This window comes from Pinus tabuliformis, chromosome 1_2, assembly GCF_031772625.1.
Source record: "Pinus tabuliformis cultivar Carrire ecotype Pingquan chromosome 1_2, CPIR1, whole genome shotgun sequence".
Classification (NCBI taxonomy): domain Eukaryota; kingdom Viridiplantae; phylum Streptophyta; class Pinopsida; order Pinales; family Pinaceae; genus Pinus; species Pinus tabuliformis.
Genome location: NC_142298.1, coordinates 749,422,954 through 749,437,255, shown reverse-complemented (window position 1 = coordinate 749,437,255; position 14,302 = coordinate 749,422,954). Strand labels below are relative to the sequence as shown.

At 42.9% G+C, this 14,302-nt stretch overlaps 1 protein-coding gene across 2 annotated transcripts in view; it reads left to right on the top strand.

Annotated features, from left to right (window-relative positions):
* The window catches only part of MCCA (methylcrotonyl-CoA carboxylase alpha chain), a 388,726-nt gene that overhangs the window by 156,886 nt on the left and 217,538 nt on the right, over positions 1 to 14,302 (top strand). For both annotated transcript variants that reach the window (XM_089395890.1, XM_089395892.1), the window contains exon 4: positions 1,319 to 1,456. In XM_089395890.1, the coding sequence (XP_089252016.1) occupies positions 1,319 to 1,456 (138 nt within the window). The remainder of the gene's footprint in view (positions 1 to 1,318; positions 1,457 to 14,302) is intronic.

Below are 14,302 nucleotides of genomic sequence, written 5' to 3'. Positions count from 1 at the left end.
TCAATGAGCAATAGCCTCTTTAATAAAGAGAGCTAAACATTTGTACTTCAAATAGCGGAAAAAGGTAGCAAGGGACTCTCTAAAAATGTATATCGTTTTCTTGTGCAGAATATTGAATATTTCTCAAAATAATAATATTTGCATTTCTCAAAAAACATTCACAGTTTTTCTATGTTTAATTCTCTCTCTCTCTCTCTCTCTCTCTCTCTCTACACACGCACACACGTAATACTGATATTTCCCTGTTTCCTAAAATTTTGAAAATAGCATTCCCAAAACTTGTTACTGCTTTGGAAACCATACCCATTTTCCTGTTTCATGTAACTTATGTTTGGTGAATCCTGTTCCATTATAAAGTTCTTTCTGCAAAAGGGGACAAATCTATATCTAGAGACAATAGTTAGGGTTTAAAGTTCATCTAGCTGTACAATATCAATTTGATCTGGTAGCAATTTTCAATTCCACTCCATGAAAAAATGGCTGTGTGGAAAATTTAAGGTTTTACTTTTAATAGCAGAGTTTCCTTTGCTATTATTCTTTTAATTTTAGAATCCTGAATGTCAGAGCCAGTGCTAGACATTGACTACTTAATCAAGGTGTGTGCATGCAGTATTGTGCAGAACTATTGTTTCGGATTGATGGTCAATGGTGTGGCACCAAGCAGGGTCTCATAACGAAGTTGATTTTCCTTGCCTGGCAGGGTTGGGCACACCTCTTGATACCATTTATCATATCCTTGGATGGCATCCCGATGACCATGGAAATAGTTAATTGTTGGGGTTGGTAGACATATACTGATATAGTAGGGTTTGAACATAGTGAGAATGATTCAATTAATTCTTCATTTATCAGTGGGGCAGGGGCTGACATAAGCACAATATCTATACAGGGTTGGGTCGTGAACCATCTTAATAGCCTTGTTTTCTGAGCCTGGACCTTGCCAGGTTTAAATTCTTCAGCATCATCTTTGTACTTGATTTAAAACAAAATTATTCTTCCAACCTTCACAAGGTAACTTTAAAGATTTATATTTTGTGCAAGATGTATGAGAACAGATATGTACTTAAAAGTTAACAATGCTTTACCTTTCTGTACTATTTTGTTGCTCACTGTTTTGGAATACTGTTGCAGGCTAAATAATGCGGCAGAACCTAGCATTTGTCTATGCATTACTTTCAAATATTTAGTAATAGGATATGTTTTGATAAAACGTTTGGATGACTATATCAGCTTGCATGGATGGTATTATGTTTTAATACATTTCAAATATGCTAGTTTAACTTCTTCTACAGATTCATTCTTATTTAGACTTGTGTAGGGCATGCGCATTGTCCTGGGACCAGATGAGTTTGTGGAGTCTTTACTTGGAGCACGGCGTGAAGCTGCCTCTTCCTTTGGTAATGAAACTGTTCTTTTGGAGAAATACATTTCTCGACCACGGCATATAGAAGTACAGGTGCCTGACCTACTTTATTCTTATTGAGTTCCTGCTATTCTGATAGGTAGTTTTTTCTCTTACATCCTAAAATATGGTGTAATTATCTAGTTTGTTGTATTTTGGCAGCATTCATAATTGATGTTTTTCAAGTCAGTCTAACTTTTTGGTTAAGTTCCTCTTGGTATTATATTAATCTGAGCATGACAAAAAAAAATACATGTCTGGCTATTGGTCTGCCACCAGGGAAACCAGACCAGTGGCAAGAGTAGCAGTTTTTTTTGTCCAGGAAAACATAGCTCCCACAATATTATCATATATAAAGTTTATCTGTCTGACTTAGATGCTAAATTAGACAGGACGCTCAGAGTGCTATCATAAACAGATGTTGTTCTATCTAGCTTAGCTGCTATCAAAAAATAAAATACTATGCATGACTAGTCAGATATTGTAACCTCATTAGCCTTATTTGGTTTCTCTTTTTCTTTTTTAGTGTTAGTGAAATACAGATTAGCTACCTTCCTAGGAAGTTTAGTGGTCTTGTTGTCCAATTTCTGCACCTGTAGCTGTATGGCATCTATAAACAGCAGAATCTCTTGCTGTGCTTTGCTTCTTTCAACTAAGACTTTTCCCATGATTGTTTTTATTTGCCAGTATATGTCAACTGCTTGCATGCATCTATTAAATCTGCCTCTGCCGGTTTCTGTGTCTAGAATCCACTGGCCTACATTGTCAATGACCTCTTCATCCTGTATAAATCTTCTCTCTACTCTGGCTTCCTCCTTTGTTATGTTTATTTTTGATCTGATAGCTAGGGGGTGTTTCTCCAAAAAGTATCAGCCGAATTTTCTGCATTCATGTAAGCCTAGTTCAGGGGTGGTGCCTGTTTCCAGTTCTGCCTTTGTTCTGTTGACCTGCTTTGCGTTGGGGAATTTTCACCAGGAATGGGGAAATATGACAGGGTGGGAATTTGAAATGGGGAAACAGAGTACCCAAGAGGAGGCCAAAGGATATAAGGAGAGCAAGAGGGAGGGAACAAAAGCACAAGGTGCCAAGGAAGGAGACAATTGTGGAAATTTCTAAGTCTGACACATTAGAAGTCCCTATTGCATTATCTGGTTTATTATCTCCTACTTGTTCATTCCATTAACCAGTTATTTATCAATATAAATACAAAAATAAACGCAGATGCAGCCTTCATACATATACAGATCAACAACTGAAATAACTGAGACAAACACACAAGGGACACCGTTATTTTTGGACAATCGTCCCCGGAAAAAACCAATGCAGGAAAACCGGTGCAGCATATATGAGGGTTTTATTATTATGCAGTTTCTGAATACAACTAGGGTGCCAGAAATGGCTCACCCAACAGAGAATGCCCTTGGCAGTAGTACCTCTCTTCGGAGACAGATATTCTGGCTGATCAACAACCGGATGATGAGCCCCACAGTGACTGTTCCTTAGCTGGACAACGAAAGCTGCTCCAAGCTTCCCTCTGGAATTGCATCACCCACTAGAGACTGTGTCACCCTCCTACAGCTCTGCGTCAGCTCACCAACACTTAGCCTGCCCCATGAAAATCACCCAATGCAGCTCCTCAGCCTTATGTGTCAGCTCTGCTAGCCTTTGCGTCAACTCTGTGTCCTTAGGGCTGGCCCTCCAAGCCCCTGCGTCAGCGTTGGCTGCCTCTGCGTCACTCTAGGCTGCCTCTGCGCTGTCTCTCCAGCACTATCTCTGCCTCTTTGCTATGTATTCTTGGCCTCGTGCTGAACTACCTCACTGCAACAGATCATTGGTTCGATTCTCTCAACAAACCCCGCTCCAGAAAATCGCACTGACTGATCAAGTTGGTGTATCTCCAACTGACCCTCACGCCTTTTCTTATACTTTTCCTATTGAGCCTTCAACGACCGAGATTAAGTCCCTAATCAACGACTAAGATTAGATTTGGCTTGATCCTCGTCTCTTGGAACCTTCTAAACCAAAATTATATTAATACACATTAATATTTTAATTTTCCTAAGTTTATACTTAGGACCCCATTAAAAATATTAATTATTTTAATATCTCCTCATTCGGGTAGAATTTCTCCAAACGATTTCTGGGTTTTGGAGATCTCATGTGCTTTAGCCTCTCCACCATTTTTCATGGCTAGAGAACATCCAATGCTACCACAAATCAACACTCACTCTTAGCGAGGAATGTGCTCTAGTAATGCTTCACTATGGAAACATCACAATGATCTTCCACATCAGTACCTGTGCTGATGCTGGGCCTGCTGCCCTACATCCACTGCACTGCTGCTTCCTGTACTGCTGCCCATGACACTGCCACTGCCACTGCTACTTCTACATCCGTACTGCAGCTCCCTCTCAACATGCTGCCCCTAGCACTGCCACTGATAACTGCTGCACTGCAACTCAGTTACCAAGAAGTAAGTAACTGACTTTTCCCATATACTGACATCTCGGTCAATATGGAAGCCTCGTGATGCTGAAGCTGCCTCTGCTGCTATCCTGTGCTCCCTCTGTTGCCACTGCGCTGCTGCATACATCTATGTGCCTCTTGCACTGCTGCAACCTCCACTGTGCTGCCTTAGATTTTTGCACTCAAGCACTGCCTTGTTGCTCAACTACACTTTGCTCCATCGGACCTCTGTCATCCTGCTACTGTCATTAAGGGCTCCCATCGCTGGATATGATCCAAGAGTTTGGGCACCTCAAGAATCCTGCGCCTAGTATGTAGTCCTCTTGACTACAACTCGATGTCTCCCCACCTCTTCTCTAGACGTGCATGAGCACTCATGGAACAGTCATCATCAGTCTCGACCTCTTGCTCCGCCTTAACTGGAGCTGCTTTTGATTCGGAAGCCTCTCCCTTGTTTTTCTTCCTGGGACATTGGGATGCATAATGCCCCAGCTCCCACAATGGAAGCACTTAACCTTGGAGATGTCCTTCTTCTTCCTCTTCCCTAGCTGTCCCGTAGATGCTAGAGCCGCATCCTCCTCCTCTTCTTTCTTGATTCGAACTCCCTTGCCACTACTCCTCGCCTTCGTCATCTTCCCGATCTCTTCTTGGCGAAGATTTGCCCACATCTCCTCCCAATGTGGAAGAGTAGCCTTGCCCAAAATACTTTGGACAAATGTCTCCCACTCCTTGGAGACTGCATTCAAGGCAGTCCTGACCATAAATTCTGGATCCGGTGTAGACCCCATGGAAGTAAGCTGGTTGTGTATCTCCTGCAACCTGAGAAGGAATGGATCTATTTGCTCTCCCCTCTGCAGCTGATATGACCGCAACTGATTCTCCAATAACATCTTCCGCCGTACGGAAGAGCCCTGATACAAGGTCGTCAAAGTGTCCCACATCTCCTTTGCTGTGTTCTTCTTAGTAATATGTGGTATGACATGATCTTTGACCCCGTCAAGGATCATGCACTTCGCCCTCACCATTGCATCCTCGTACTTCTCGTTCTCGGCTGGATCAACTGGGATAGCCATGGTTTTCAAGGCAAAGTCTTTGATGCGATGTCGATCCAGCACTGCCAGCATCTTGGCCTTCCAGATGACAAAGTTGGAAGCCCCGTCCAACTTGTCCTGATCCCTTAGTCCATTCACTGCCATTTCAGCTCCTCTTTTGGACTCCCTCTGAGTCTCGACTCCCCTACTGGAAATCTCCCTTTGAGTGCTGATTTTCGTCCTGGAAATCCTCTAGCCGACTGTCGAACCGCTCCTCTCCAATCCTCCTTTGCAACAACAACTTGGATTTGGATTCCTTGGCTAGAAATCTGTCGAGGTAGTGATTCCCTCTACCTTGGCTCCGTCTCCTTAGGTACTATTCTGAACCGACATAAACAACACCCCACCAGCTCCTCAAATCACAATTTGCACACAGCTCCTCAAGTCTTGACAACTGAAGAAACTGAGCCCTTCAGGCTCTGCGCAATCCTGGCTAAGGCTGAATCTGTTCCTTCTGGCCACAACGTCGATCCTTCTTGGCTGAGAAAGATGACTAGGCACTGCGTAGGTCTGATCTGCCTCTCTTTGCCTCTGCGCTGACCCTTCTCCTGGCTCGAAATGATGACGCAGGCTCTGCGTCACTTCCTCTCTAGCTGCCTCTGCTTTGGAACAACACTGTCTCTTGGGACAACTGCTACTGCTACAAATTTCAGATTTCTGTTGGTGCCTTCAGCCCTCCTGTGATCTGCAATCCTCTAGTACCATGTGGAAATTTCTAAGTCTGACACATTAGAAATCCCTACTGCATTAACTGGTTTATTATCTCCTACTTGTTCATTCCATTAACAAATTATTTATCAATATAAATACCGAAATAAACACAAATGCAACCTTCACACATATGCAAATCAACAATTGAAATAACTGAGACAAACACACAAGGGACACCGATATTTTTGGACAATCGTTCTCGAAAAAACCCAATGCGGGAAAACCGATGCAACAGATATGAGGGTTTTATTATTATGCAATTTCTGAATACAACAAGGGTGCCAGAAATGGCTCACCCAACAGAGAATGCCCTCGGCAGTAGTACCTATCTTCGGAGACAAAATTCCGGCTGATCAACAACCGGATGATGAGCCCCACAATGACTGTTCCTTAGCTGGAGAAGAAAAGCTGCTCCAAGCTTCCCTTTGGAATTGCGTCACCCACTAGAGACTGCGTCACCCTCCTAGGGCTCTGCGTCACCTCACCAGCACTCTGTCTGCCCCACGAAAATCACCCAGTGCAGCTCCTCAACCCTCTACGTAAGCTCTGTTAGCCTCTACGTCAGCTCTGCGTCCTCAGCGTTGTTCCTCCAAGCCCCTGCATCAACTTTGGATGCCTCTGCATCACTCCATGCTACCTCTGCGCTCTCTCTGACACTATCTCTACCTCTCTGCAATGTATTCTCGGCCTCGTGCCGAACTGCCCCTCGCTGCAACAGATCACTGGTTCGATTCTCTTAGCAAATCCCGCTCCAGAAAATCGAACTGACTAATCAACTTGGTGTATCTCTAACTAACCCTCATGCCTCTTCATATACTTTTTCTGTTGAGTCTTCAATGACTGAGATTAAGTCTATAATCAATGGCTAAGATTAGATTTGGCTTGATCCTTGTCTCTTGGAACCTTCTAACCCAAAATTATATTAATACACATTAATATTTTAATTTTTCTAAGTTTATACTTAGAAGTTAGGACCCCATTAAAAATATTAATTATTTTAATATCTCCTCATCCGGGTAGAATTTTTCCAAACGATTTATGGGTTTTGGAGATCTCATGTGCTTTAGCCTCTCCACCAATTTTCATGGCTAGATAACATCCGATGCTACCACAAATCAACAACAATAGGAGCGAAAATGAAATGCCAAAGGATGGAAACAGACACACAGAAAAGAAACAAAATTATGTAGTAAAGAAACAAAAAATTGTAAAGAGATAAGGTTCTTGACAATATATGGGTTTAGGGTAACTGGCTATGGAGAAGAGGCTCCTTGCTACTACAAAAATGAATGATGTAAAGTGAAACAACTGCATAAAATGGAAATGTACTTGGAACCCAAGTGCATTAAGTCTAAAGAAATTGACCTTGCAGAGGATAATGCTCCCAATTGGCCAAGGAATTTGCCTGATTTTGCTTCATGATGAATTTACATATTGAAGGGAGGGCCGATGTATCTCTCATTTGATTGAAGTGAATTTCTCACATGATTTATCAGACCCTAGTACAGATTGTCATTATCAAAAAACATGGTGCATGCCTCGTCTTAAAACTTTTAGATGCCTCCTGTCCTGACCACTTGATGCCATTTGTGAGAGGCTTGTAGTCATGTTTCATTATTGCCAAGGTTGTTTCAGTGGCACCTTGTTCAGGGAGCTGTAGTCTTAGTTGGCTATTTTGGAGCATGTTTTTTTAAGGAGATTTATATGTCTGCATTCCATTCCATGGATAGAGTTTCCTGCTCTAAATTTAGGCTTTCATTAGCCATATAATCAACAAGTTTGTTCACTGTCCTTCTAACATGAAGTGGGATTATAGTTAGAATATCATAAAGGCAGAAAGATTTTCTTATCTTTGATAATTACTTGTGAAGTTCTTGTATTCTTATTATCTTCTTTAATTTCTTATCATTAAGCAACTATGAAAACATAAATGCATGAAGACCAAGACACAAGATGTAGGTTCTCAGCAGGGGGCAATGTTACCCACCATTTTGTGGGTGATATCCCTAGGAGAATTTTTTTTCCAAGATGGTCGGCAACCAGCAGCCCCTTGTAGCCACTAGTAAGCTCATTGTGCCATTTCTCCGCCACGAAGACCAAGACACAAGATGTAGGTTCTCAGCAGGGGGCAATGTTACCCACCATTTTGTGGGTGATATCCCTAGGAGAATTTTTTTTCCAAGATGGTCGGCAACTAGCAGTCCCTTGCAGCCACCAGTTAGCTCATTGTGCCATTTCTCCACCACCTAAGCCAGCCATGTGGTCCCTCGCCCATTTGCCATGATCGTACGTTTGAAGGTGGGCCTCCCGAACCTAAAGGTATGCCTTGTCATTTGGTAATTGAGTGTTGTAGTTTGCTTATCATGGACACTTCTCAACATGGATTAATGGGGGGTTCGGCGGTAAGGATGGTTTAGGTCTGTGCTCTTGTCCCTTAGACCCCTTTTGGATATTAACCTTGGATTCTAGTTTCATGGGATCTCTTTTACTAACCATTTGGCTTTAGGAATGGTACTTCATGGGAAACCCCAATTTTGGTTGCGTGGTCTTGCTCCCTTATCCGCTCATATTACCCCATTTCCATTCATTATTATCCCATTCATTAGTTCTCCCACCTGGGTCCACATAGGGATTAGCTCGCCCCTACCCCTTGCTCACACCTTGGGTTAGGCTTAGGATGATGCCCCAGAGGTTGATGCAACTAAAAAGAAAGACAAAAGCATATTTGGCCACATTCAACAGGCAAATGTACCACAAAATGCAAAAGATGGCCGGGATAAACACATTTAGCAGGTGGGCAAAAGCCAATACATGAGCTCTACCTCATCATCATGCCCATCACCCTGGTTCCTACAAGTTCTACGGGCCTCTTTCATCATATAGGAACCCATGATTGTCCCAACCCCTGGTGGGCAATGAACCGCCCTACCTTAAAAGAAGGTATTCACTGCTATAACTTATGCATCATGCTCTTACCCCTTGAGCGCCGAGCAGTTAATCAAAGAAAATCATAAAAAGGCAAAAGAAGGGTGGAAAAATCAAGGCCGAGGCACCTCATGTACCATGATTTCTCCCTCCTATACATTATAAACCCAAGTGGGGGTTTTCCTTTATCAGCTACTCTTGTACCCCAACATGTGTCCCAGGGTTGCCCCTTCTCATCCTCTACTTCATTCACCTATCTGTCCCATGCCACCACCTTTTGAAGGATGTACCTTGAATATATTATCCCCTTTAGAAGTGGAAACCACCTAATTGGATGCTTGGTTAACTCCATTTGGAGTTTAGGAGACATTGGCATATCTTGAAACCCATTATGGAAGGGCATGCCATTATGAAGCCCCCACCTGTGGTCCAGAATTGGTAAGCTTATTTACTCGATTTCTCTAATGACTTGTAGTGGAAGGCTAGGGGACGCATTGGATCTTATGCAGGATTGCAGATGGTCTCCATCTTGGGTTTGGTCTCCTTATATGGGGTCCTAATTCTCCAGAGGGATACATTGGTACATGTAGGGTGTGCGTTGAGAGCCATGGGCCTCCATAGCAGTAGACAACACTCCATGGATCCCCGAGGATGATCAAAGATGTTCGAGATACTCCCATTGGGCCAGGATGATGCAACTGGTTCACCTTTGCCCAACCGGCCCCACAACATGTACCATGCACTTGGCAACTAACCTAGGACTTGTAGGATGGTGTGGCATCCCCTACACCATCATCAAAGCCCTTGCTGACTATCTACAAACATCCTCGAGTCATTTGGAGACCCATTGGGAGCACTATAGGTTTATTGTTTGGAGAACAAGGGGCCAACCCCTTGTCCATCACTTTTGAGGGTCCTATTCTTCATTATGGCACCCATGGACCTCATTAGGCCTCTTAGAGGGCCCTACAACATGCATAGATTATTATTTGACTTCTTGAGAGGCTTATTCTTTCATTTATGAGCTAGTTTGGTGGGCTTGTCACCAAAAGTTAGATTATTAGAACATTATTTTATTTTTGGGGCTTATGTAGGCCAAGGAGGCTAATTTGAACTCCTCATTAGTGTATAAATACAAGTGAGATGAGTTCATTTGCTCATCATCACTTTGGATTGGATCTCTTCTCTCTCTTGAGATTTCGCACTTTTTCTTGGTGGATGAATTGGAGATTTATGAATGAATTTTGATGTGTGGATTTGGTATATCTCATCTTGGAGCTTCTCTCTTGTCAAATTGTGGATGGTTGGATATATTCTATTACATGTAAGTACATGCTTTTAATGTTATTCTTGTTTTACTTTGTCATATACATTGGATTGGGATTTTCGCTATTCTTAGGGCTAATTGCTGCATGCATTTACTGCTTAAATTGTGGAATTTTGTCTCTATTATAACATCTCTCAATGTATGGGCCATGTAATGTGAATGAAATCTCCTAGGGGTAATTCTATCAACGAATTGATCTTGATAAGCCATCACCTTTTGCACATCGAAGTATAAAAGCTGCAAGATTGCTTCTCTTTGACCTAGAAGGCTAGCGAAGTAGTCTTGAGGCCTCCTTGACCAAGAACCAAAGGTCCTCACTCATATTCATCATAGACTCCATTCTCCCAAGACTAAGGCACTGATCTACCAAAAGGTGGTCACCTTAAACCAACTTCTTTCACCTTTTCCTGGGTCTAGCCAAGTTGGGTCACCTAGGGCATCATTTTCCTGGTGAACTAGCCCTCCAAAAAGTTCGATCTCATAGCCCTCCTGTGTTGGTGTTTCCTCAAGACCTCCTCCAAATTTGAGGCCATTCCGACAATGGAGTTGTGAGAAAAGCCAAGCCTTAGCTCTGAGATCAAACTTTGCCCTAACATCCCTAAAGGCTAGTACCTTACTGGATCAATTCAACAACTTTAAGTGAATATTCTTTCCTTGATCCTTTCCCCCACCTTGTCCAGGGTAAGAACATCATTGGTGGCCATATTCTTTCCTCCTACCTTAGACCAGGTCCATTTGGTCTCGTTCCTTAAAAAGGCAATTCTTCAAGAACCATCCTGGTTACCATTTTCAATAAGGATTTTAGGGATTGGGAAACTCTTTCACAAGTCATATTCCCTAAGCCTAACCCTCAAATCCCCACATCTTTCTCCTAGAAGACATTGTACCTTGCTTAGAAAGAAAGCAAGCTCCATTCTTAACCCTCTTCTAGAAAGGGATTGTTTGAGTCACTTTACATCTATTTGTTGATTTATCCTTCATTTGTGACTCCAAATATACTGGGTCTCCTCCCATCAGTGAAAGGCCGTAAAAAGTGGGGAGCCTTGTTAGTTTTTGTAGCATTGGATGTGTTCTAGCCTTGAAATTTTGTGGAGAGGCTAGAATACACGAGATCTCCAAAACCCAGAAATCGTTTCTGGAAATTCTACCTAGAAATGACTTAATTAGATTATTAGTCAGGTTTTAAATATTTCCTAAGTCTAAACTTAGGGAATATGACTAATTAAACAAAATTAATTAAGCCAAGGCGTGAATGATCTAGAAACTCACACAGATCGACTTCAAGTTAATCCTAGCCATCGATTAAGATTTAATCTTGGCTGTTGGAGTCCCAACATAGGATTATAAGAGGAAGTCAATTGGCACTTGGAGAAGACACTTGAGCAGTTTGATTTCGTGAGCATATCAATTTCCAGAGTAGTAGCAGTCAGTTGCCGGAGAGAGAGCTAGTGAGATCGAAGCAGTGAGTGAGGGGCAAAGACAGTGATCCAGAGGAAAGATTTTCCAGATCCGGAGAGGTAGCAACAAGAGAGCCGAATTATCCCAGAGAGGCAGCGTGAGGGACAACGCAGTTGCTTCAGCCATGCAGTTCAATTTGGAGGAAGGAAAAATCGTTCTTAGTTCCAGAGGTCGGGAGAAGTCCCAGAGGGTCGGAGAGGCAATTTCCTCAGCATCTAGAGGCAAAACGACTTCATCAGAGCTCAGTCCGAAGCAAGCCGTCTAGCCAGCTGCGTAGAGCAGTGCAAAGGTTGATGCAAAGCTCCAGGAGGTTGAGTTTTGGTAGGGAAAGTTCAGCTAAAGATTGCTTGTAGGAGAATGGTAATTCCCTTCATTTTGCTCAGATTTATTCGCTGTTTGGATTGCCAGTTGGGCATCCATAGATGTACTCAGATTTCATTGCTGCATAATAAAATAAACCCTCACTGCTGCACCTCTTTTCCCAAGTTGGGTTTTTCCTTGGACATTGGTCCAAAAATAACTGTGTAAATTTATGTGTGTGTGCTAGCCTTTCTTCCAGCGTTTATTCATTCACAGTTTTATTTGTGTAGGTTGCAATGTGAGTTATTCAGTATATGCTGTAGAAAAGAGTAAATAAATTGTTAATTAAAAATAACAATTAGGTGAATAATTTCAAGTTGCTGCAATAGGATTCTGAGTTTCGGAATTTTCACATGGTATCAGAGCACAGATGATCAGTCGGAGAGCTCAGTAGCAAAGAAAGGAGTTTCGTTGTTTAGTGTGTGCAGCAGATCGAAATTCCCAGGGGCAGTGCAGTCACTTTGCCAAGAGGCCGAGTTACTTGAGGAGATTCGATTTTTCTAAGTGGGGCAGAAAAATTCTATCTCTTTAGATCAAGTGATTCCAAAGGCAGAGGGAGTAGCCAGTATTTTCGTGGAGTAGATCTCTAGATGGACGCAATAGTTTTGCAATAGTTTTCCAGAGCAAAGCTAGCATTGGGTGGAAAGATGAAGAGCACACACTAAGGGAGAATTTTCCCAGGGAATTTCTAGTCTCAAGAAGTTCGATTTCCCTTGCAGATCAACAGTCGTTGTGAGCAGAGTTTCTCAGTGCAGAAGGGAGTGCGAATAGCCTAGCAGCAGTTGAGCAGAAGGGAAGAGGAGATTTTCGACATTTGTTGAGATGGCCACTGTTGGACATCGAGATCAGGACAAGTTGGATGGAACTTCCAACTATGTCATCTGGAAGGCAATGATGTCCTTTCTTCTGGATGAATATGGACCGAAGCCATATATTAATGCAGTGGTAGCAGTGATCTAGGATGCAAATCCATTGAAGGAGTATAGAAAGGAGATGGCACGAGCAAAGAGACTGATCCTAGATTGTGTCTGGGATCATGTTGCATCACACATAGCGGCCAAGGGAACGACCAAAGAGGTGTGGGAATCAGATACACTTTCCACACTGTACCAGGGAACTTCCGAGCAACGGAAGATGTACTTAGAGGAGAAGATAAGGCTCATCCAGATGTAGAAGGGGGAAGGCATAGACTCCTTCGTCACCAGAATTCAGGAGGTTCGGGACCAATTGTCAGCTGTTGGGGTAGCGCCTCAACCTAAGTTGCACAAAACATCGAAGCGTTTCGAAGTTTCTGAAACGGGTACGTTTAGAAACGTCACCTCCCAAAAGTGGAAACGTCGGCCGAAACGTTGGCTAAAACGCCATATATTTTTATATATATAAAAAGAAATTTATAAATAAGTGAATAACACATTATCTTGCAAGAAAAAAGGGAATAAGACCCATAGATGACAATTTAGAAGGAAAACGAAGTCTCGGAGTTTTGGGTATGGGTACTTCCCGAAATGTCAAGTTACTGGAAGTTTCGTGCAACATAGGCCTCAACCCATAGAGCTAGTGCGATTGGCACTAAATAGTGTCTCCGAGGAGTGGCAGGTATTTGCCCAAATTATTTTGGGCAGAGATACCTTGCTAAGGTGGGATAGGATGTGGGCCGATTTGCGGCAAGAGGAGTTGAGGCGAGCTCTTCTAAAGAGCTCCATCAGTGGATCAAAGCAGGTGAAGGAGGAGGAGAATGTGGCCCTCGCATCGAAGGGCCTGAGTCAAGGACCGGGGGAGTAGTGAAAGAAGAACGAGGACCTGTCGAAAGTCAAGTGCTTTAGATGTTGTGAGCTCGGTCACTACAATACCTAGTGTCCTCTCAGGATGAAGGACAAGGAGGAGAAGCAAGACCAACAGACAACACCAACAAAGATCGATAGGATTTCCTTTAGACTGGAGGAGGACTTTACCATGTTTGCTGAAATACCTCCAGGAGTGAGGTGAGGTGACTTGGTGATGTAGCGCCAGAGAGCTACAGATATTGGGCACGATCCTTGAGGAGGTCCACCTCATGGATCAATACCTTGCTATGGGGGCCCACAATATTTAGTAGCAGGATAGATCAGTGGCAGTAGATTTATTCAGAGGTAGAGTGACAGTTGCAGACTAGTAGCAGTCAAATGCTGTGGAGTGCAGTGCAGTTGGCACTGTGCAGAGTCAACAACAACGCAGAGTCTTCAGTAGACAATGCAGTAGCTAGTAACAGTTAGGACTCGGGAGACATATGTACCATACTGATCACAGTTGATTCAGTATTTAGGATGCTTCTCAATTGCAGTTGTTGCAGTTGCAGCAACAACAAATGAGAGGGAGTTGTAGTGTTGGCAGCAGCTCAACAAGGTCATCAACATCACAGATGCAACACATATCAGAGTTGTGCACTGGTTGGTGGGCAACAGTAGCGAAACATCAACAACGTGATAGGAGATGATGCAAAGACAGGGTGCTGCTACAGGGTGTGCAGTGGAGCACTAGAACACATTCATTGCTAAGAGGGAATGTTAGTTTTTGTAGCATTGA